Below are 21,509 nucleotides of genomic sequence, written 5' to 3' on the forward strand. Positions count from 1 at the left end.
CACTGTAGCATTTTGGTAGCCTTTTTCTTCCAAATGTCCATAGTAGTATCGGTCCTAATTGGCAGGCTATTAAGAATATGACTCGTATGAATGATTTCTTCCGATTTGATTCACTTTTGCCTTCTTATGTTTGCTGTTGGCCTCTTGTGTCCTGGCATGTTGTGGCCTGCTATAATTTTGGCTCAACCTTGAGATAAATATGCTGTACCGTTGCTAGAGGCTCCACTCTTTTTAAACACACTTTCCTCACACTCTTTTTTCATGATTTATGCATACTGTATATATGCAAATACCGCAGCTGTGCAGTCATTAAACACCCTGCACACAAAGAGATATTAACCATTTTGCCTAAAAAAAAAAGTTGGAAAATGAAAGCTTAGTATGCAATGATAAACTAAAACCCTTAAAACCTTAGAGGTATAATGAATTAGGGTTTTGATTTCTGCTCGCCACAAGTCATTACTTGCAAATTGGAAACGCAATTTTCAGACTTTAAATTTTCCACATTTTTCAAAGTATTTTCTTATTAATATTGCAGTTATCAGTTGTAGGCAGTATCTGGACTATGCACCAATGATAGGGGTTCATAGGGTCCATTTAAATATATATCTTAGAGCTCTCTAAATCATAAGGAAAATTAGGAAAACAAATACAAACTCAGACTTGAAACAAGTGGAAGACTGAATAGTCAGGGAGTTCCACAGGAAGTAAATCTTTACAGCTTGGAGTCGACGGCCATTGCTCAGACCTCAGGTCCGAAATGGGAACTGTGATTGTGTTCCTAGAGGGGTTGTTGTACATGCAGTTCACATACCCCACCATATGACATGAGTCCTGGGTCATGGCCAGGGGGGATTCAGCAGTGGAACAATTTTGTGTTATTCCAGTCGTGGGGAAAGCAGGAAATGGGGGTATAAACAGTAAATGGGGGTCACATTACACTCCCTCTTCAGTGATTCCCACAGAATAAAACTTCACAACAAACCCTCAGAGTTAAGTTATGATTCACAAAACAAGTGACCAAAATATCTTTGCTGATCCAGACCTAAGCTGAGTAACAGATGCAGACACAGACAGATACTTTATCAAAACCATCTGTCTACTGCAGCATTTTTTTTCTCATTCTTACAACTATGAGATGTCCTTTACCACAATCAGCAACAAAACAATCTGGAAACTAGCACCTGGCATGTTGCCTGAGTGAGTCCTTTGAAGGCAGCAAGCACAAGGCCAGAGGACATGCCACAACACCATCAAAACAGTGACATCTACAAAAGGAATGTAGGACCTGGGTGATAACGCTCAGCTGGCACATGTTAAACAAGCTGTACTGACAAGAGGGCTAACCTGAGAAAAGTAGTGCTGAATCTATTCTCAGTTCATTGGAAATAAACTGAGAATTATGGGAAGGATAGTCTATTTACAGCTAAGTGTGAGAGCAAATGTCAATCTAATGCATACATACATCTAGCCGTTACTACTACAAACACACCACATGATTCTACCCTTACCAAGAAATAAGTGTAATAAAACTGATTTCAGACAATGTAATGGGGGGGTTACACACAGTTAGGCTGAAGGCCATATAAGGAACAACACGTCCCTTCAACCTTTTTGCTTAACAGGATTTATTCACACAACAGAGAAATAGTTTTGAGAATGACTCCACCAAACTCATGCAGTAACACACTAACTCGAGACACGTCCTTGAAGACTGAGTGACGCAGAAAAACTGTGACATGTCCCTGAGCTGTTAAGGGAATTACATTGAGTTTCCACAGCCCTGAAACATTTAAATAGTCTGCGTGTTCCCAATTCCACTACTCTCCAAAAGCAGGAGTAAATGACTTCTAACACCAAAGCTATTGCTAGAATAGTGTATGCTGTCATATTCTGCAGCATTATGGCCTCAAATTGGGTAAGCCACACTTCCTGTATACTGAACTTTCCTCTTTATTGAAGAAAATGTGCTCCCTGAGGGTCAGAAAAGTCCCTGTTTGAGATTTCTCTTCAAAAGGTAATTGAGCCTCTTTTCCTAGATAACTGGATAACTAAAACAAGATAACTGCTTGCTTTTCTTAGCAGTGTTATACTGTTTAAAAAATGCTCCTACGGTCCAGGCGTATTCTTTACCACAGTCATCCCAAATTAAAAGAGATCTGAATCCTCCAACAGTTGAATTCCAGAGACAAATTGTTATCAGATAACCATTTCTATTCTAAGGGCACTTTGGTCTTTACTATGATCCTCTATCCATCCCCAACCTGGATGAGGCCAGAATCTTCCCACAGTTAGTCACGGGACTGCTGGCAGGCTGAGAGGACTTGGAGGCATATGTGCTTTTCCATCTGTTGCTCACTCAGGGCTTTCCAAACCCCTTCCTCTGTCAGCAGCCATCTGCTTCTAGCCCTACCCCACTGGCAGGAAACATGAGCACTTCCACCATAGGATATGGATGATGCACAAATTGAAGGAAAAAAACAAGAGCCTATGGCAAATTTAATTGACCGCTGTTTCAGTCGTAAAAAAAAACAAGAAAATGTTATTAAAGGAAATTACAAGAAAATACAACCTTGGATGTGTTCTTAGATGTAAATTCATGATAGTAAACTGAATATCTTTGGGTTTCTGTCAAACAAAACAAGATATTTGAAGACATCACCTTGTCTCAGCTGGGGGCAATTAAAAAAATATTTTCCTTTTAGTTGGCCCTTTGATGTAGTCCGGTCTATAAAATGTCAGGAAATAATGAAAACTCTTCAAATTGCTTGTTTTGTCTGACCAACACTCAAGACAAAGAAACAACAAATTCTCACAACTAATGACTTAAATGGATTGATTATTAAAGTTAAAGTTATGGTGTTTTTGATTGCATGGTACCTACTCAACTTGCCTCTACACTACTAGCCTTTGTTGGTTTTTCATCACAAAAAAAAGTCCTTGGTACCTGCTACCAGGTACTTTTTTAGTACCACTTCAGTCGAGGTTCCAAGCGAGCTGAGGGGATACCAAAAGGTGACGTGAAAACCTGCAGACTACTGATTGGTTGGAGAGAATCTCCACTACTCACTGTGTCATCATTGCTAGCGACGGACAGGGGATGTCCTGAACAAACCCAAGTAAGTGTTTAAAGCCACATGCTGGGAATAAAAAACAACACACCTTCGACGTTCTGTGTGTGTGTCGCATTAGGTCACGGCAGTCAATAATTAATTACTAGCAGTTACTAATCTGTAATGGAAAAAGGAGGACGGGGCACCACGGCCGAGTCGTGTTGAGCCGAGTCGAGTCCAGCAGGTTCCATTAATGGAAAAACATCATTAGATGGATATGGTAGTGCGTACTATGGTGAATTTAGGGTTTTAGTGTATATTATTGCAGCATGTTTGTATCATCACCACAGGTTACATCCTCTCAGTTGACTATACTAGTTATAACCATAGCCTGTTAATATTAATGGACAGAGCATGTGTGACGTCACCCATTAGTTTGTGGAGATCTGCTATGAGTCGTCAAGTATTCCGTTACGGGCTCAGAAAATCCTGGTTGTGGATGTGATGAGTTTAAACGAAAGGAGGAGTGAGTGAGGAGCCATAGACTTTTGGGCGTATCTGACTGACGTTAGCTGAAAGTTGCCAATGCTGTTTACACTCTTCGTTACATTACACACTTTCACTGGCAATCTGGATGCATCTGCTGCTGAAAGCTACCCTACATAATTCAAGGTAAGATTTAGCTTTGCAAGTCCACGTGCCTTGGATAAGCTTTGCTAAACTGCTGTTATGATTGACAGGCAACAAACTGTCAATCACATCATCGACCCGCCCTAAAACACCCCCTGCTTTATCGTTGATTTTAAAATCAACGAGACTATAATTTAAAAACTGAACATCCTTCTGTGTGGCAAAAGCAATTGAGACCATCAAATCATTATGAAAATGTGTACTGAGGTAATAAATCATGTAAGAAGTGAGTTACTTTCTCATAGACTTCTACAGAAACCAACCTACTTCTCTTGCTTTCATCTAAATCTACTGAAACTGCTTCATGCTAAGCAACCACATAGTCATGTACAGTGGTGCTAATAAGTTTAGGAACCCATGCTAAAGTTAACTAAAAGGAGGAATCAAAAAAAAAATCATGTTTTGGAAATTTATCTTAATGCCTTGATTTAAAAAAGGGAAATCCAACTTTTAAGGACACTAATTTTCTTTGTGAATGAATAATGTATCATAAATAAATAAATGTTGTTCCTTAAAATACAGGGGGCATAAGTACACCCACCTCTATGTTAAATTCCCATAGAGGCATCCCTTGGCCTTTGGATGCCTCTATGGCCAAGGAAACTTTTTTTTAGGATGCATAGTATCATAGATACATGAAATAACTGGCCTTTAAAAATAAAAATCTAACTGCGTCCATGGGAATTTAACACAGCGGTGTGTATAATTATGCCCCCTGTATTTTAAGGAAGAATATCTATTTATTTACAATACATTATTCATTCACAAAGGAAATTGGTGTCAATAAACGTTGGATTTTTCCTTCTTTTGTTTTTATTAACGCATTAAGATCAATTTCCAAAAGATTTTTTGTCAACATTAGCATGGGTTCCTAAACTTATGAGCACCACTGTATGGTTGTGACCAACACTCGCTTATTCTACATTGAAAACCTGTTAAATCAAAATGAACTGAGCCCAGAAACTTCAATAAACATTAGATCCAAACTACTCAACTCTACCCGCTAACAAGGTCAGAATACGACAGAAAAGACAACCCTCTACTTTCTGTTCATGAGAGATTTCAATTCTCTTAATTTTCCTATAATAAAAAAAAAAGCCCAGACCAGCTCACCCCCGCCCCTCAACATTCAGAACACAAGAAAAAAAAGTGCTGTCCATCAATGGGAGAGAGAGAGCCTTTGTTCAATAGTACAATGGAGGACTTTTGCTGTAGAGGATAGCGTCACATTCAATAAGCCAATGCTATGGTGCTACAGCAGAGAGAGGACAGCAGGGCTGATGCAGAAATGGCACTCTGACCTCGCAGACCTCACAGGCCTTCAGACCGAGGCCCTGTTTACAGCTCACCAGTTCAGCTCATCTCTGCTGACCCACGGTCAAGAGTCAAGTGTGGTGTTAAAATGCATTTCAATGGGGATGGAATGAGCGTTCTGAAGCTGCAGATGAAAGAAACTTTATTGGCTAGTCAATAAACAGGAAGTCTTTTGAGAGTGAAGCATGTGGGACCCTGTTATCTGGATTTCTTCTGTTAGGGGTAAAGTCTGTTACTACTACACTCCCGAGAATAAACCTGTGACGTGAACGTGACATGAAGTGTTTTTTTTCTCCCTCAAAAATTAAACAGGGCCAAACCTGATAATTGCCATGCTTAACACAGAGGTGCTTTAGTTGCTACAGATGCCGCGGAGGATCTGACAATGTCTTCAAGTGAATCAAAAATCAAAAAGAAGCTTATACTTTTATCAGTGCCTGCTTGGGCGAATTAATCTGTGTTGCATCACATCAAAAAGGCTCAACTGAAATCTTGATAGTGGTGTTGTAGACCTCTGAAATATGAGGCCTACAGCAAAGGAAATATTTTCCTACAGACACATTTTCTGCGTAATCTGCGTTTTTCTTAATTTTCTGAAACATTCACTGAAAATAACAGACATCCTAGCAGTCCATGGGTCTAAGATGCATGCTATTTGCAATGACATCCCAAGTTCAATTCCCGTATTGCACTTCTAACACTTGGTTCTATCTTAAAAAGGCAAAAATGCCAGATTTTCTTCTTCTTCTTTTTTTTTTTTTTTACAATTGATATAAAAGTAAACATTTTTGGAAATACTGTTATTTGTCATCTTGCAAACAATGCCAATAGCTAGAAAAGAATGATACTACTCGGATGTGTTTGCATTAAGAACAGAGCTGGAGCCAAGAAGGCTAAATGCTAGTTTAGCTTAGCATAACGCCTGGAAGCAGGGAAAAATAGTTGGCTTTGTCCAGAAGTTCAAAGTTTCAACCACATTAACAAAACATTAAACCAAACACAAACAGATGATGTGAGGTTTTAAGTGAGTCAATTGTTGTAATGGGGGGAGTCACCATAGACTTTTGCTTTTGACCTTTCTTTTTCTGTACTAATTTAACAATAATTTAAGTTAAATAATATACAACGTGTTGAACATTAAGCTTGAGATTAGTTGTTGAACTACTTGGAGAGAGCCATGCTAGTTATTTACGCCTGCTTCCAGTCTTTATAATATGCTAGGCTAATTACCTTCTGGCTTTAGCGTCATAGTTAAAAGGCGCAGTGTGTAGGATTTAGTAGCATCTAGCGGTGAGGTTGAAGGATGAAACCAACTGAATACCTCTCTGACCCTTCCTTTTCAAGCGTGCAGTAGAACCTACGGTGGCCTTCCGCTAATGCGAAAGGGCCTTTCTAGACCCAGTGTTTGGTTCGTCTGTTCTGGGCTACTGGAGAAACATGTGGTGCAATTTGGTCGGCTAAGTCGAAGAGGACCTGCTCCCCATGTAGATAAGAAGGGTTAATTCTAACAAAAACACAGATTCTTAGTTTCAGGTGAGTATACACTAATGAAAACATAGGTATTTCTATTATTCCATGTCTGCCAATAGATTCTTTAACAGACAGACATGGCAGTGGTATCCATCTTCTTATCTTATCTTCTCTTCCAAGAAAATAAATAAGCTATTTCCCAAGATGTCTAACTAGTCCTTTAGAATGGCAAATCATTGTGATCATTTAATAAAAATGTACTTGTATTAACAAATTTGTTAAGGTGGTTCGGCATATTTCTGTTGCAAAGATGACGCATGAAAAGGTTTTTATTTCTACGTAATGCTGCTCAGAAGAAGAAGAAGAAGCAGCTAGACATTTAAGGTCTTCGATAAATAGATAGATGACTCAGAATAATGGGACTATAATTAGTATCAAGAAATAGATATCAATCTTAAGCTTTTACCCTAGGCTTTGGTTCTGACTAAGTAGATGGTGGATGAAAAACAACAGGCCATAGTTGGGCATATTCCAGCTGAACAGATGTATTTATGTGAGGTTTTATTTAGGTACAAGATCTACAACTAGTAAATACTTACTTAGCTACTCTATAAACACCAGCATTCCACATTAACAGCAATGTATATTGACATGCTGTGTTAGCAATGCAGCTGGTGGTATTGAATGACATAACTCTATAACAGTTTCTAACCTATATTAGCAGTTATGGTTTTGAAATAAAATGAGCAAACTGCACATGCCAGATGCAGCAGCGGAATTTTCCCTGACACAGTGACAACTGTAACCACAGCACCTCAAATTCAAACCCTGTTTACCGGCTTTAAACTGGTAAATCTCTTTGGAAAACCTAATTAGGACAATATATTTCCATCATGATTCTTGAATTATACTACAAAGCCTGTGTTATACGTAACTCCTGCTACATCATGGCAGTACGCAGTCAATGAAATCAGTGTTAAGATTGAAGTTCAGTGTTTTACATCTCACTGGTCATAAGGAAATAAATCCTGCTTCAGCAGCAATAGAAAGATGCATTATCATCGTTCTCTGCTTGTGATCAGCAGATAAGCACTCTGCTTCACTCTCCTTGGCAACTGCCTACAAGAGAGACGCAGTGTGTTCCAGATAGCTGCTTAGGTGCCACACAATGCCCACAGAGAGCTGTGAGGGTTCAGTCTCTGTGCTTTTTGTAACTCTCCGTGTCGTCCCAATAGCTGTCTGAGCACACAATGTCCCATTGTGCAGGCTTATTAGTCCTTTCTTGAAATCCAAAGCACCCCTCTTGAGCAGCAGTGGGTTTAGGTGACTGTGCTTGTCCTGACATTGGACAGTCAGTTGAAAACTGGATGTCAGTGTGAGCTTTTGCAATGGTTATTGCTCAAGGTGCAAGAGAACCTTACAGCAATGTAAAATCATAAAACATGGCTAAAGGAAACCTCAAAATACACAGGTGAAAAGTCATAACCTGCTGTTGAGAATGTCTGACTACCACTAAAAAAAGCAGCGAGGAGTCAAACAGTTATGGCAGCCTGTCCATCACTGACCTGTGCTGTTTTTGCTATATAGTCTGTCGGAACTTTTGTTCTGTACATATACATCCACGTCTTTTCAATTAACTCCAGAACGTCTGTAGAAAATCTAAAGAGCATTACGCAAGTGTGATAAGAATTACAAATTAGAGTAGCAGTGAAAACTTACACCCAAAGAACAGTATTCCCAGGACATAGTCTTGTTAATGGAAGTGGAACACTCCTACACATTGAAATTAATAGCTAAAAATAAAACTGGAATCACAGTACAGATACCATCTCTGCAGCTGTATACACATCTCTCTCTCTATTTACAAACGCTAACGTATTTATTTCCCCCAATCAAATCCCCAACCACATCCAGGCTCCAACTATAGTTTAAGGTGTAAGCTAATTTCCAGTCCGTAATAACCCCAATTAATTAATATTAATTTGTTCCTCTGACTAAATGAATCAATCTGCTATTTCAAATAACACATTTTGCAGCAAGGACATACAATGTTAAAGGGCCAGAAACTGTTCCATCCAGTCACACACAGTTAATTTTGTACAACACCGGTGATGTAGATGTATTGAAAAAATGTTCTCCCTTTGACAATATGTGACGATGGAGTTTAACCTGATATCAGCTCATCACCGCTATGGTGCAATCCTCAGTAGGATGTTCTTGGCTGACAGCTTCAACCTTTTGTCTGCAACCAACTTCATCAGCATCATCAATGTCAAGTCACGGTGAGGCTTAAAGATGGCCACTGGCAAGAAGACTGGCCAGTTTAAATGGGATAATTAACACGGCAGTATCATGAGAATTAACAGATTTGGCTGTTTATGGAAAATGTTGCCATTTATGAGGCTTTTATTAACCTCATAAGTGGCAACTTTCTCATTGAACCAAATGAAATCTTACTTTTAATCGGGTTCATATAATTACACTATGTTTAATTTAACCTTACAAAGCGGGTCTGTGGTCTGGTAGCTCCCATGGAAATGAGGCCCAGTCCTTGACTTATTCCCAGACTTTGAAACACCTGACACAGCCATTGAAAACAGTTTATGGATTAGGCCAAATTATTCCAGGGTGTTGTTCTTTTCAGTTTAGCTTGATTGATTCGAGGGATGATTGAAGTCAACTTGGGACTGCATTACATCCTGCATCACTTTGACTCCCCAGGGACATAAGCAAGGATCCTGTTCGTGGACTTCAGCTCGAGGTTCAAGATCATAATCCCGGAAATCTTCAACACCATCCTCAGCAACTCCCAGCTCACTGTGCCAGCATCCACCTGTCAGTGGATAACAAACTTCCTGACTGGCAGGAGTCAGCAGGTGGAGTTGGGGAACATCACGCCCAGCAAACAGACTATCAGCACAGGCGCCCCCCAGGGGTGTGTGCTCTCCCCACTGCTCTTCTCCCTCTAGACCAATGACTGCACTTCAGGAGACCCATCAGTTAAACTCCGGAAGTTCGCTGACGACCCCCCCCCCCCCCACTCTTCCCCCCATCACCATACTCAACAGCCCTGTGTATGTTGTGGACTCCTTCAGGTTTCTGGCTTCCACTATATCCCTGGACCTAAAGTGGGAGCCTAAAACTGACACCATCATCAAAAAGGCCCAGCAGAGGATGTACCTCCTGCGCCAGCTCAGAAACCTGCCTAAGGAGTTGTTGATCCACTTCTATACAGCCATCATCCAGTCTGTTCTCTGCACGTCCATCACTGTCTGGATTTGGATCTGCTACCAAAAAGGACAGGAGCAGACTACAACAGACAGTTAGGACCGCAGAAACGATCATCGGTGCCAACCTGCCCTCCGTCCATGACTTCTACTCCTGCAGAGTCAGGAAAGGGCAGGAAACATCACTGCAGACCCTTCTCAGCACGGACACAACCAGTTCCAGCTTCTCCCCTTTGGTACACCAAAACCAACAGACTCAGGAACAGTTTCTTCCCACAAGCCATCACGCTGATGAACAGCTGACTTCTCACTCATTGTGTCAGGTTAAATTCTGTGCAAAAACCCAGTAAGACTGTCTCTAACAGCACCTGTTTACTGGTTCCACTTATTATTCCACTTATTTAGTATGTATTCATCATTCTCATATCTCACTTATCATTTATTCATTATTCTCACTCTCTATTCCAGAGCTGTTTGTACTGTTGATATTGTAATATAATCACATAATACTATTTATTCCAGCATCCTTTGCACTATGCTTCACATTTAAAATAAAAACTAATCAAAATTCACTCCTGTATACTTTTCACTCCTCCTTTCACTATTGCCTCTATACTGTTTCTGTTTAGAGTATGTATATGTCAGTGTGTATATATATTTTTTTGTTTTGTATGTGTAAGTGCAACGTGAGCAACGATGTTCCAAAGAAAATTCCTTGTATGTGTCCTCATACCTGGCAAATAAAGCTGATTCTGATTCTGATAAAGCACCGGTTTGCCACTCAAGCAACCCCACCATCTAATCTTAGAGATTTTAAGTGATTTAGCATTATGTCAAAAAAAGGTTCTCAGTCATTCAGGTCACAGATCAGAGATGTTTTGTGACTGTGATTCCCAACCAGGCACAGTGGGCAACTGCCCCTGGGCCCCCAAATGTCTCAGCTTCACTTTGCATTAGTTGGTTTTGGACAATTTGATTACTTTAAATTTGTTTGTGAAGTGTTTGATTAAATAACCACAAACTGACATGGAAAGCTTCAGGCAGGTAGTATTCCAGTGGTACTAGTTGGTTTCTGGGCCTCTGTGCAAAATATAATGAAGCTGCCATCTTTAGTGTGCTGTGTGCACTGTACCTAATGGGAAATTAGAGGCAACAGGAGCCCAAAAGTAAATGTTTGCCCTGGGGCCCCGAAACAGATTAATCTGCCACACTTCTCCAAGCCTCTTGGATTATTATCAAAACATTTTAAAGACTTGAATTAACTGGGAATCACATGCCAACCATTTAGCACTTCTTTATAATTTTGCACAGCCATTGTGCTCACCCATTTTCGGGTCTGGTCATCATAAATAACATGCTTGTCTAATTTAGATCAACTTTAGCATCAGCCCAAAACAAATTGTTATAAAAAGACAAGATAATTATTTGTTCTGAGTTGCAACATGATTGCACAGAAACCAAGCAGCACCCTGAATATCAATTACTGCAAAAGAAAAAATGTGAGGCAAAAAACACACAAACAAGCATGGTGTGCCATCGTCATATAAAAGATCTTATTAATCAACAAAACAACAGGGAAATCTAAGTAAGATGAAAATTTCATATTGTAAGGGCTGTAATTTATATACACTCTTCCTTCAGCATTTTCAGCTAAATGCATGAGCCCCTGGTTCCTTAGCAACAGCCTCTGCAATGATGCAAGATTGAAGAGGAACAGCTCTGCAGTTCCACAGTGCAGGTGAAGACAAGTCTCCAGTTTTAGATCTTCAAAGCCTCTTGAAGTTAGTTATTAAGGCAGCTGCATCTTATTTAACAGGATGAAAAAGCACCAGAATGTAAATCAAAGCTAATGCAATGTCTTTTTTTGTGGGAAGGACATCAAAATCTATTATGCCTTTTGACATATGGTGTATGCTTAGAAATGTCAATTCAACACCATTTTACATAACGTCGACCCAAGCAGTGCAGCACAAACAATGTGCTGAACAGATTCATAAATAAACCTGTTCTGTTGTTCAGCTGGGGTTAAACATTTCCCAGTGTAACATTTTGTATTAGCCTGCAGGTGTGGATACAATGCCACAACTATCAGTTTTGTTTTTATTCCAAAGGATACCCAGCAGAATACAGATGATGTGAAATCCTACTGAGAGATCTCTAATCTCAAATATCAACAATAAGCATCAGGTTTACCATGCATTACTTCAGACTCAGAAAGTAAGGGCTTGTTTCTAATCTTTGTGCTAATGTTCAACAATCACACAGTGAGAAACTGAGAGGAAGATGTCCCAAAAAGACCCATTTCTGCACCAACAGAAGCCCAAGTAGATAATTATGCAGTCTGTATGTTTTTTTTGGAGAACAATCAAAAAAGATACATTGGCCTTCAAACATGGCCCACTATTCATAAACTTCTTAGCTAGTTAAATGCTAACATTTTTTTCAGAGGGTTCTTAAAGGGCATTCTGGAGGGAAGAAATGATGTAACTGAAGTCGACACAACAGTAGAAAGAGAATGAATCCACAATAAAAGTGAAGTTCAACACCACAAAATTACTTCCAGTCTTTTTGAATGTGTGACATCTAACACTGGAAGCTGATGGAGTTTTCCTTGAGTTAAAGTGTTTGCTTAACTTTTAGGAAGACAAAACAAACAATTTAAAATTAGATTTTTTAATAATGCAGTCGATAATCTGTTTTTTTAAAACCTTTTTGTATTCGAGAGGTGCATCTTAGCGATAACTCGTAAAAAAGCCTCCAGTAGTGTCATTTCGAGATACAGAATAAAGACATCTGTCCCTGCATGCTGTGTCATCGGCATGTAAAATGGAATATCCTGAAGCATGTTCAGTGTTGACTGCATATTCAGATAAATATTATTAAGATCATCTCTCACAACCCTGAGGTCAGTTGATAACTGTGAATATTTGTATATCACTATAGATTAAAGCCAACCAGCAATAATTTCCTTAAAGCTGCAGTAACACAATATATATATATATATATATATATATATATATATATATATATATGTAAAAATCTAAATCATGACACTGCTACCAAAGACAAGTGGTGTGAGAGCATTCAGACAGTTGCTGTAATACTCCTCCAGACCCCTGACAGCTGGCTTTGATGGACAGTACACTGACTGCTGTGTCAGCCATTGATTGGACACATGGTGGGTAAGTAGTAGTGATAAACACACCAGAAACTGCTACCATAATTTAAGACGTCCAGACACTGCATCATCCTCACTTGGATTGGAAAGCTGCTTTGGCTGGTTTACACTCACTGTCATCCTTCTCTGGTCAGGTAATAACACATTTCAACTTGATCTCCAGTGTGACAAATAATATACCAGTAACACACTCAATGATGTACATCATGCCATCTCTAATGGTACATCATTTGTTCTCTCCAGCCTCATATAAAACAATTGTGTGCGTGCTGTGCTTTGTTTCAGGCAATGATTACAATAGTTTCATGCAACACGTGACTTAACATCGGTTGACTCTGCTCCACTGACATGGGTTCAAAATGAACATCAGGTCAGTGCATGAGATGTGCAGTCCTCCCTTTAGTGAACGCCATTGAAGAGCAGATGCATTTTTTGAGAGCTCATTACAGTCACACAGGCTGCCTCTTGTGAGTGCAATTGAACATTTTATTGTTAACCATGCAGTGTATGGGGGCAATTCACTCCTTGAGCAGGACTATGAGATCGGCTACGCCCCCAACCTCAGACAAAGTGTGATTGTTGACACTGTAGGCTACTATGCGCCCATGACAATGTGTACATAAAAGGAAGAAAAAGAAGCCCCCCCCCCCCCCCCTCAAAACAGATACGCCAACCTATCCCCCAGCCCTCAATGAGTGAGAAGCCCCAAACGACCGTGAAACCCCTGTATGATTCCCCCCTTACTCACCTTCAATTGAGATTACATGCTCTCGGATCTGGTTCTGCAGGGCCAGGTCGTCGATGCGCTCGATCAGGTCGTAGATTGCGTAAATGTTCGGATGGACAGACTCGAACCGATGGATCTCTGCTCTGATGGCCGCTGAGTTGGACAAAACAAACTGCGAGCCCGCTGAGCCGGGTTGGGCAGCCTGGCCTGAAACAGTCCCCGAACCGAACTGGCCAGCCCCTGAGCCTGCAGACGATCCGGATCCGAACTGGGACGGCATGGACTGGGGCACTGGGACGGGGACTGGCGCTGGGACCGTGCCTGGAGTGGGCATGGCTGGCTGAGACTGCTGCGAGACTGGGACGCTCGACTGGAAATTCATCTTGGTTTCTGTGTGGTCTTTTGGAGCGACTAACTCTTTTTTTTTTACAACGGCAACACAAATATGCAGGCTAGAATCTGGGACTCAAGCGATGCGAACAAAAGAAGTCCGCGCGATTTGATGGTGTGGAAAACGATCGGCGCAGAAGCATCAATAGTTGGTCGCCAATTGCAACAAAACGCGGTTCTTGTTCATATTATCAAAACGTGACTGTGATTCATTTTCCGTAATTGGCCAGATCTGTCCAGGGCCCTTTTTCTGTGGCTTACAAACCCGTAATGCCTACCACTTGGACACTCCTTTATGGGTCACACCGCTGTTTTGGTCAAAGCCGTTTTCCTTAGTTGCTCTGTTTGAAGGAGACAATGGGCTAGGCTTCAGCACGGCGCCCTGGTCCTCTGCCCTCAATGCGTTGATTCTGCGCTGAAATGAAATAGCGTTAACTCCTCTTTGGTCCAAGTGGTCCCTGCCCAGCGCCCTCCTCCGCATGCTGAAACGTCACCCAACACGTAATTGTACTTGAGATGGGGGAGGGTGTGATTGGATTTGGTGGAAGTGGTGGGGGGGTGGGGGGGGAATCGCAACGTGCACATCATTATAATAACCTACCTGACAGTTATGCAACCACAAAAAAATGCCTGCTGCAAGATACACAAGTAGATACTGCTATTAGCCAACAGTAGGGGTATCATTTGTTCTTAGCAGCTAGTTCTTATTGTTATATTAAAAGAACGCAGCTAGGCTATCCCATGTAGGCCTACACATTCACTCTTTCCACACGTACGCGCACGTGGACGCGCATGCAGCCACAAAGACTGTAATATGGGCTTTTAATGTATTTCTTTGGACCTGTCATCAATAATGACAAGTGTTTATCCTCAATAACTCCAAAATACTCAATCTTAGAACAGATTACAGGTGGATGTTTGAAATTTAAAACCACTGCATGTCAATGTCCAAATACTGTTTATCTTTTGCCACAGGTTCTGTGGTCCTATCCCTTTCTCCGATGTATAAGACAGTTTTGAAGATTTAACAGCCTTAAGTGGCATTCTTGTAATTTAAACACATAGGCTACTTTGAGGTCACATTATGCCAACTTTCTCAACAGCATGCATACTTCACTTCACTTCACTTCATCAAATAGGCTATTACTGCATGTTGAAAATATCTTACATTATTGAATCTCATCAAAAGTGGTGTGATATGGATCATAGTGTGTCTTCCGTAACTCAAAAAGAAAGAAACAGCTCCACCTGTTGGTTTGAATGTTCAGTACAACAACAGCTGTTCAAGGTGACTGTCACAATCAGTCAAAGTTGTACTGTTGGTGCAGCAGTGTGGTGTTGCAGATAGTGACACTTCAAAAACAATAGGGACAAAAAGCATATATGTAATTTATTCAGAAAAGAGAAGAAAACTGTGCCAAGAGGGGAAAAAAACTTTAAAATAAAAAAAGTAATTAAAATATATTCAGGGTGATAAAAGAATTACGGTTCCTGAACTATCATGCAGCCTGAGGCTTTGAAGCTCTTTCCTCACACATTAATAATATAGACATTAATAACCATATTGTATTCTTCTTCTTCTTCTTCTTCTTCTTCTTCTTCTTCTTCTTCTTCTTCTTCTTCTTCTTCTTCTTCTCAGTATTACATGTGAAAACACAGCTTCAGTCTGGGGAATAATATTGGTTTTTGATACCATCCCGAGTGAGGGACATACAATTCAGGAAAACACTCATCTTAGCATTTTTGTTCAGTATTTTTAAAAGGAGAAACAAAGTGCCAATATTTTCCAATCCAATTCAAATGGTTGCTATGGTATTTACTTAATTTAATGCTTGTAAAAAGGTTTTTAATTAATTGTGTAACCAAACCTGTTGTGACAGCCAAGATGATAATGCACATGTCTGAACAGCTGCAATATGACACAGTACTTTATATTAATTGGTATAGCAGCATGGTGTCCGAAGAATTATACAGTAGCAATAAGAAACTGCTGTTTTAAATATTAGGAAAATTATGATTTGCATGAATTATTAAACTTTGTGGTCCCTTTTTTGCTGTGTCTTTATGTTGTGCTTCTGCTTGTGAGGATGGAGATCGACCCAATTCTTAAGAACATGTAATTAACTTTTTATGGCTCTGGAAAGCGACTGTTTACAATACATCGTTGGAATCTTTATATATATACATACACACTTCTTTTTATGTATAACAATGAATGAACCACTCCTGTGCACACCTCATGCTGTGCACGTTATCTTCAGCCTTCTGCCACCATCTGTTGACCAAGTTTGGAACTTCCCACTTCCAAACGCTCATCCTGTTGCACTCTATCTTTGTGTAAACAACATTTCTGGAGTGGTGCAATGGATATAACACACACACACACACACACACACACACACACACACATACACACACACACACATACACACACACACACACACACAAAGGACTGAACCTTTGCTTTTATAAAATGCATCGATGAGCCACGCTGTTAGGTGACATATTCCTTACTTTATAAAAACAAACACCTGAGACTAAGAAAAAAAAAAAACATTTTTACAATTTTTATTTTCCTACATTTCTGTGTGTCATTTTGAACAGGAAGTACATTGAATAAAGGCTAAACACAACAACAAACAAAAAAACACTAAAACCAAAGTTTCGTCAGAATTTCTTCTCTGTTTTTACGTACTATGCCTCCTCTCCACACGCGCACACACACACACACACACACACGTTTTTCCCAGCTATTTTGTTCCCTCTATATCCTAAAAAACATTTTTTGGAGAGAATATGATTTTTGTGTTAGTGTACTTATAACCAAATCTGTCTGTTCTCCCAAGTCTTCTTAATTCCTTTGCAGTACCAAAAGGCATGCATAAGGGAGTCACCATTACATTTTCAACATAATGATGTGTTATCAAACTTGTTTATTTTATCTCTAGTATATTATTTTCTTGTCATTATCTTAAACAGTATTAGTCGCGGCTTTTCATTGGTAGTTCATTTGAATCTTAGTGACAAGCTTTCTTTCCATGTCAACCCCAAGGACATTTATTGTATATATTTTGTATTAATTTATCACTGCTTGCCATGCTTACCAGTAAAGTGTACATAGAACCAATCAGCCTCCTTTTCTGTTGCTTTAGCTTAAAATGTTAAACATTTCACGGCGGATGTTCTTTTCCAAGTCAAAATTGCAAATAATCCAGTTTTTCAGCTGCATGTACCTAAATAATTCTGTATCTTATAAGTTGTGTTTGCTTTTTAATTCCCTGAATGGTGCAACAGTGTCATGGTTTGTGACGTCTGACAACGGCTGGATTCAACCTTTTATTCCCAGCTGTGTGCTCTGTATATTTATTGATGGATTGTTCCAAATAGGTATGTGCCTGGGAAGCACTATTTCTTGATGGAATTTTTATTTTTTATTTCATTCCAAGCCTTTCATGTACTTTTAATAACAATAGTTTTTGATTTGATATTGTCCTTAGAAAAGAGTGCTAGCTGTAAACTGTTACACTGTAATTGATTGTTTTGTCTATCCCTGGATCTTTGTTTGTTTATTTATTGTACATTCGATATAAAATAACTGAGCTGCTACATGATAGAACTCTAAGTCAGGGGGATTAAGACCCCCTTCTGCTCTTGGGTGACGCCAAGGTTTCCTTTTCAATCTACATGCTTTATTTGCCCAAATGAACAAAGAAATTATTGAGTTTACCTATTTAAAAAAAAGTATTAGGAGGCGTTATGAGAATAGTTTGAAATTCTAATAAGAATTTTGGTAGCCACATCACCTTAAAGAGGTTTATTCTTCCTTTTAAATTAATCTTTAAGTCTTGCCAATGCCTAACATCCGACTTAAAGTCTTTCACAAATGGAAGAACGTTATCTTTATAGAACTGGGTATCCATAACTGTGTGAGATTCTCCAAGTCCTTTTTACAAGAGTCTATTGCCAACAGCTCCGTTTTTGCAATGTTCATTTTATATGCTGAGATCCCTGAAAAGGTTGGAATTATTTTTAAAACGTGTGGAGCTGAAGGGATTGCTTTGCTTAAGTAAAGTAATAAATCATCAGCGAATAAGCTTAATTTAAACTGTTTCTTACCAATCTCAATACCTCCTAACTCTTTTGTCTCTCTAATGTTTTGAGCCAAGGGTTCAATTGCTACTGCAAACAATGATGGGGAAAGAGCACATCCTTGGGCAATAGCTCTAGTTAATGTGAAAGGTTTTGATAGAAATCCCATTTGTACATATTCTTTAGGAGACTTGTACAAAGTTCTAATCATATTCCTAAAACGTAATACTTTTAAATATTAATAATACTATAATACAATATCATTATACAATACCTTTACACAAGTAGGACCATTCTAGTCTATCAAAGGCCTTTTCTGCATCAACTGCCATTAATGTTAGATCTATTGTATGCTTCTTTGCATATTGTGTGAGGGAGACAAATGTTCTGGTATTAGGTGTTAAATCCCTATGTTGATGCTTACCTGATTTATTGTCAGCTATATAACTTATTTTATTAGAATTACGCTTAAAGCCCCCTGCTTGCTTGAATAACAGGCTGTCCAGTTTTAATTTAGCTTCTTGTAGTGTTTTTTTGACAAGTTCTGTTATTTGTTTGAGTCTCAAGTGCTCTCTGGAGTAATTGTATCTCTTCTCTCACTTTATCTAATTCCTTATCAAATTCTGCTTTCTTTTTTGACGCATATCCGATCATAACTCCTCTGAGGAATGCCTCTTAGGTAATTATAAATCATGAAGGTCGTTTTATAAAATGACCTTAACAATCTGAGCATCATACAGCTTCTCCCAACTGACTCATTAGGTATCTTTCCAATGATCTGCGAGAGCCTCTGAGAGCTGCCCCAGGACAGAAGTTGCCATGAATACTAGAGCATGTCGCATTTCATTGACATCCAGAAAGAAAAAAAACTGTGTGAAAGCCAACATTATTGAAACCTGCCTGAATTATTGATTCTCATTTTAACTTGCAGAGGACTAAATCTGAATCTTCTAGCGCATTCTTGCCCCAACTTAATAAGTCCTTGTGGCCAAAACCCTCATGTGATTCTTTACAAAGGCTTCACTATTACACAAACCCTGATCACACTGCTTACTGAAGACAGGATGGAGCCAGTATCATTTTAAAAATGTACTCATAAACCACGGACAACCTTGGACAAATAACCTCTGGCAATGTGTACCATACATACCAACTGAAGTAAAGTTGCATTGCTATTGATCAGATACTAAAAAAGCATATAGGGAGTTGATCGATGGAGTGAAGAGTTATAATGCTATTGTGTTATATGTGCCACTATAGATAGGTCAGGAGCAACTCATGTGTTCATATGGGAGCTCAATAACTTAAAGAACAAGTGTGCAGGATTTACGGGGATCTATTGGCAGAAAGGAAATATAATATCCATACGTTTTCAATAGTGTATAATTCCCTGAAAGTAAGCATTTTTTGGGAGTTCAGAATCAGCCCTTCATGTATGAGAAGGAACTCTTTCACATAGCATGTTGCAACGCCATGTTTCTACAGTAGCACAGAACAGACAAACCAAACACGGCTGTAGAGAGGGCCATTGTGTTTACGTTACCTGAAAGCCACAATAGGTTCTACTTTACATTTGGAAAGGAAGGGGTGAAGGGAGGGGGATTCAGTTGGTTGCAATCTGCAACCTCACCACTAGATGCCACTGAATCCTACACACTGCTCCTTTAATGCGTGGGATTCAAAATGAGTTCTGTTCGGTTTTTCAAAACACCGAGCAAAGTAACATTGAGGGTTAAATCAAAATTACAATTTAGAGCTAATGTTAATGTCAAATTCTGTGTCATCTCCGGTTCATTGTGATCCTACACGTATTAAAGTGGTCTGTTTCCCATGGACATTAAAGTCTGGATAAACAAAAGCCTGTATATGCAATGTGTCTCATATTTACTATAGGTCATTCACACATGGTTTAGAGAGTTTAAAATAAAAAAATGCATTTGTATAAATGAATTACATAACATCATATAACTGTCAAACATTCATTTATGAGAGCAAAGAGGGAACTGGTTGCTTAATGGGGAAAACTATGACTAACTTCATAAGATAAAGCAATGCTAACTGCACAAGGGAGAGATCAGATGCTGATTATCTTTTATGTAGAGCATACCATCCAGATACATCAGCTTAAACTTCCATCTAAGGATGTATCCAGTGCAGTACAGAGATCGACTGGCCTTCACAACTACAGGCCTCTCAGTGACTTCAGCTGATCAGACCAGTCCAGGGACCTTGCTGGATGTTTGGGCAGAGCTCCTCACTCTTTTTCTATTGCAAAGGTTTCAGTTATTTTACCATTTCTAACACACTGAACAAAGCTCAAATGAAACATGCTTTTGCCATACACTTTAACCCTTTGAACTCTGCAAAAGAAAATTAAAAATTATCTGGAAAACTGCTCTTTTTTCATCTGTTGTTTTTTTGTTCTTAATGTTTCCGTTTTAACCCAACAACAAGAATACAGGCTCATTTTTCTAATGTGCGTTATCATTGAAAATCCAACGGAACAAAGGTCTTGTTTTTGTTTTGTACAATGTCTAATGAGTTTAAGTGTTGAAGACATTGGGAAAAGGGAGCTCATAGTTTCAAAAAAAAAAAAACTGTTCAAACTCATTGTTTTTTTATTTTCTTTTTTTGGTTAAAAACAAAAATTTGGATCATACTTTAGCACCCTGACTTTTCTCCCAGCTCACACAGATTTGAACGTTCAAAGCCGATTCGAAACCATCAACAATGAGCTCTCTCACAGGCCTACATGTTACAGAATATTCCTATATGCTTGTAGTAATGCTTTTTTGTTGTTGCTTTTTTTAGATTATTTTTTGGGGCATTTTAGGCCTTTATTTGATAGGACAGTTAAGGATATGAAAGGGGAGAGAGAGGGGGAGTGACATGGAGCAAAGGGCCGCAGGCCGGATTCGAACTTGCAGAATCCGGCCTGCTGCGTCGAGGAGTAAACCTCTATACATGGGCACCCGCGCTACCAACTGAGCTATCTGGGTGCCCGTAGTATTGCTTGGTTAAAGGTGTCACTTTTATAAGTTCTGAAGGTTTCACACCTAACATGGTTTTATTACCTTGACATGTTTGGACTTCTGCTCATTCAGAAGAATTGCTTATAAACATGATTTTAAGCTTGTTTCAGAAAATTATGCAATACTTCTATTTGGGGTTTGAATTTATGCTAGAGTTTAGAGACAGTTTGAAGAGGTCTAAAAGAGAGTCAAGCCTCTGTACAACACTAATAAAATTCTGTACATTCATTTGTCTAGGAAGCACTTTTGGTAACCCAAATAATATATATATTATTCGTGCATAGCAATATATAAAATATCTCATTAGATGGTGTAGAAAAATTACCTCATTGTCATTTT

At 39.2% G+C, this 21,509-nt stretch overlaps 1 protein-coding gene across 2 annotated transcripts in view; it reads right to left on the minus strand.

Annotated features, from left to right (window-relative positions):
- agap3 (ArfGAP with GTPase domain, ankyrin repeat and PH domain 3) overlaps nucleotides 1–14,574 on the minus strand; it is a 125,339-nt gene extending 110,765 nt beyond the window's left edge. The window contains exon 1 of one of the 2 annotated variants that reach the window (XM_034888469.1): nucleotides 13,681–14,557. In XM_034888469.1, the coding sequence (XP_034744360.1) occupies nucleotides 13,681–14,041 (361 nt within the window). In that variant the 5' untranslated portion in view covers nucleotides 14,042–14,557. Of the gene's footprint in view, nucleotides 1–13,680 lie in introns of both variants that reach the window. The other variant, XM_034888471.1, reaches the window with a different exon arrangement.
- Between the last annotated feature and the right edge of the window lie 6,935 nt (nucleotides 14,575–21,509).

Source organism: Etheostoma cragini, chromosome 12 (assembly GCF_013103735.1).
Source record: "Etheostoma cragini isolate CJK2018 chromosome 12, CSU_Ecrag_1.0, whole genome shotgun sequence".
NCBI lineage: Eukaryota > Metazoa > Chordata > Actinopteri > Perciformes > Percidae > Etheostoma > Etheostoma cragini.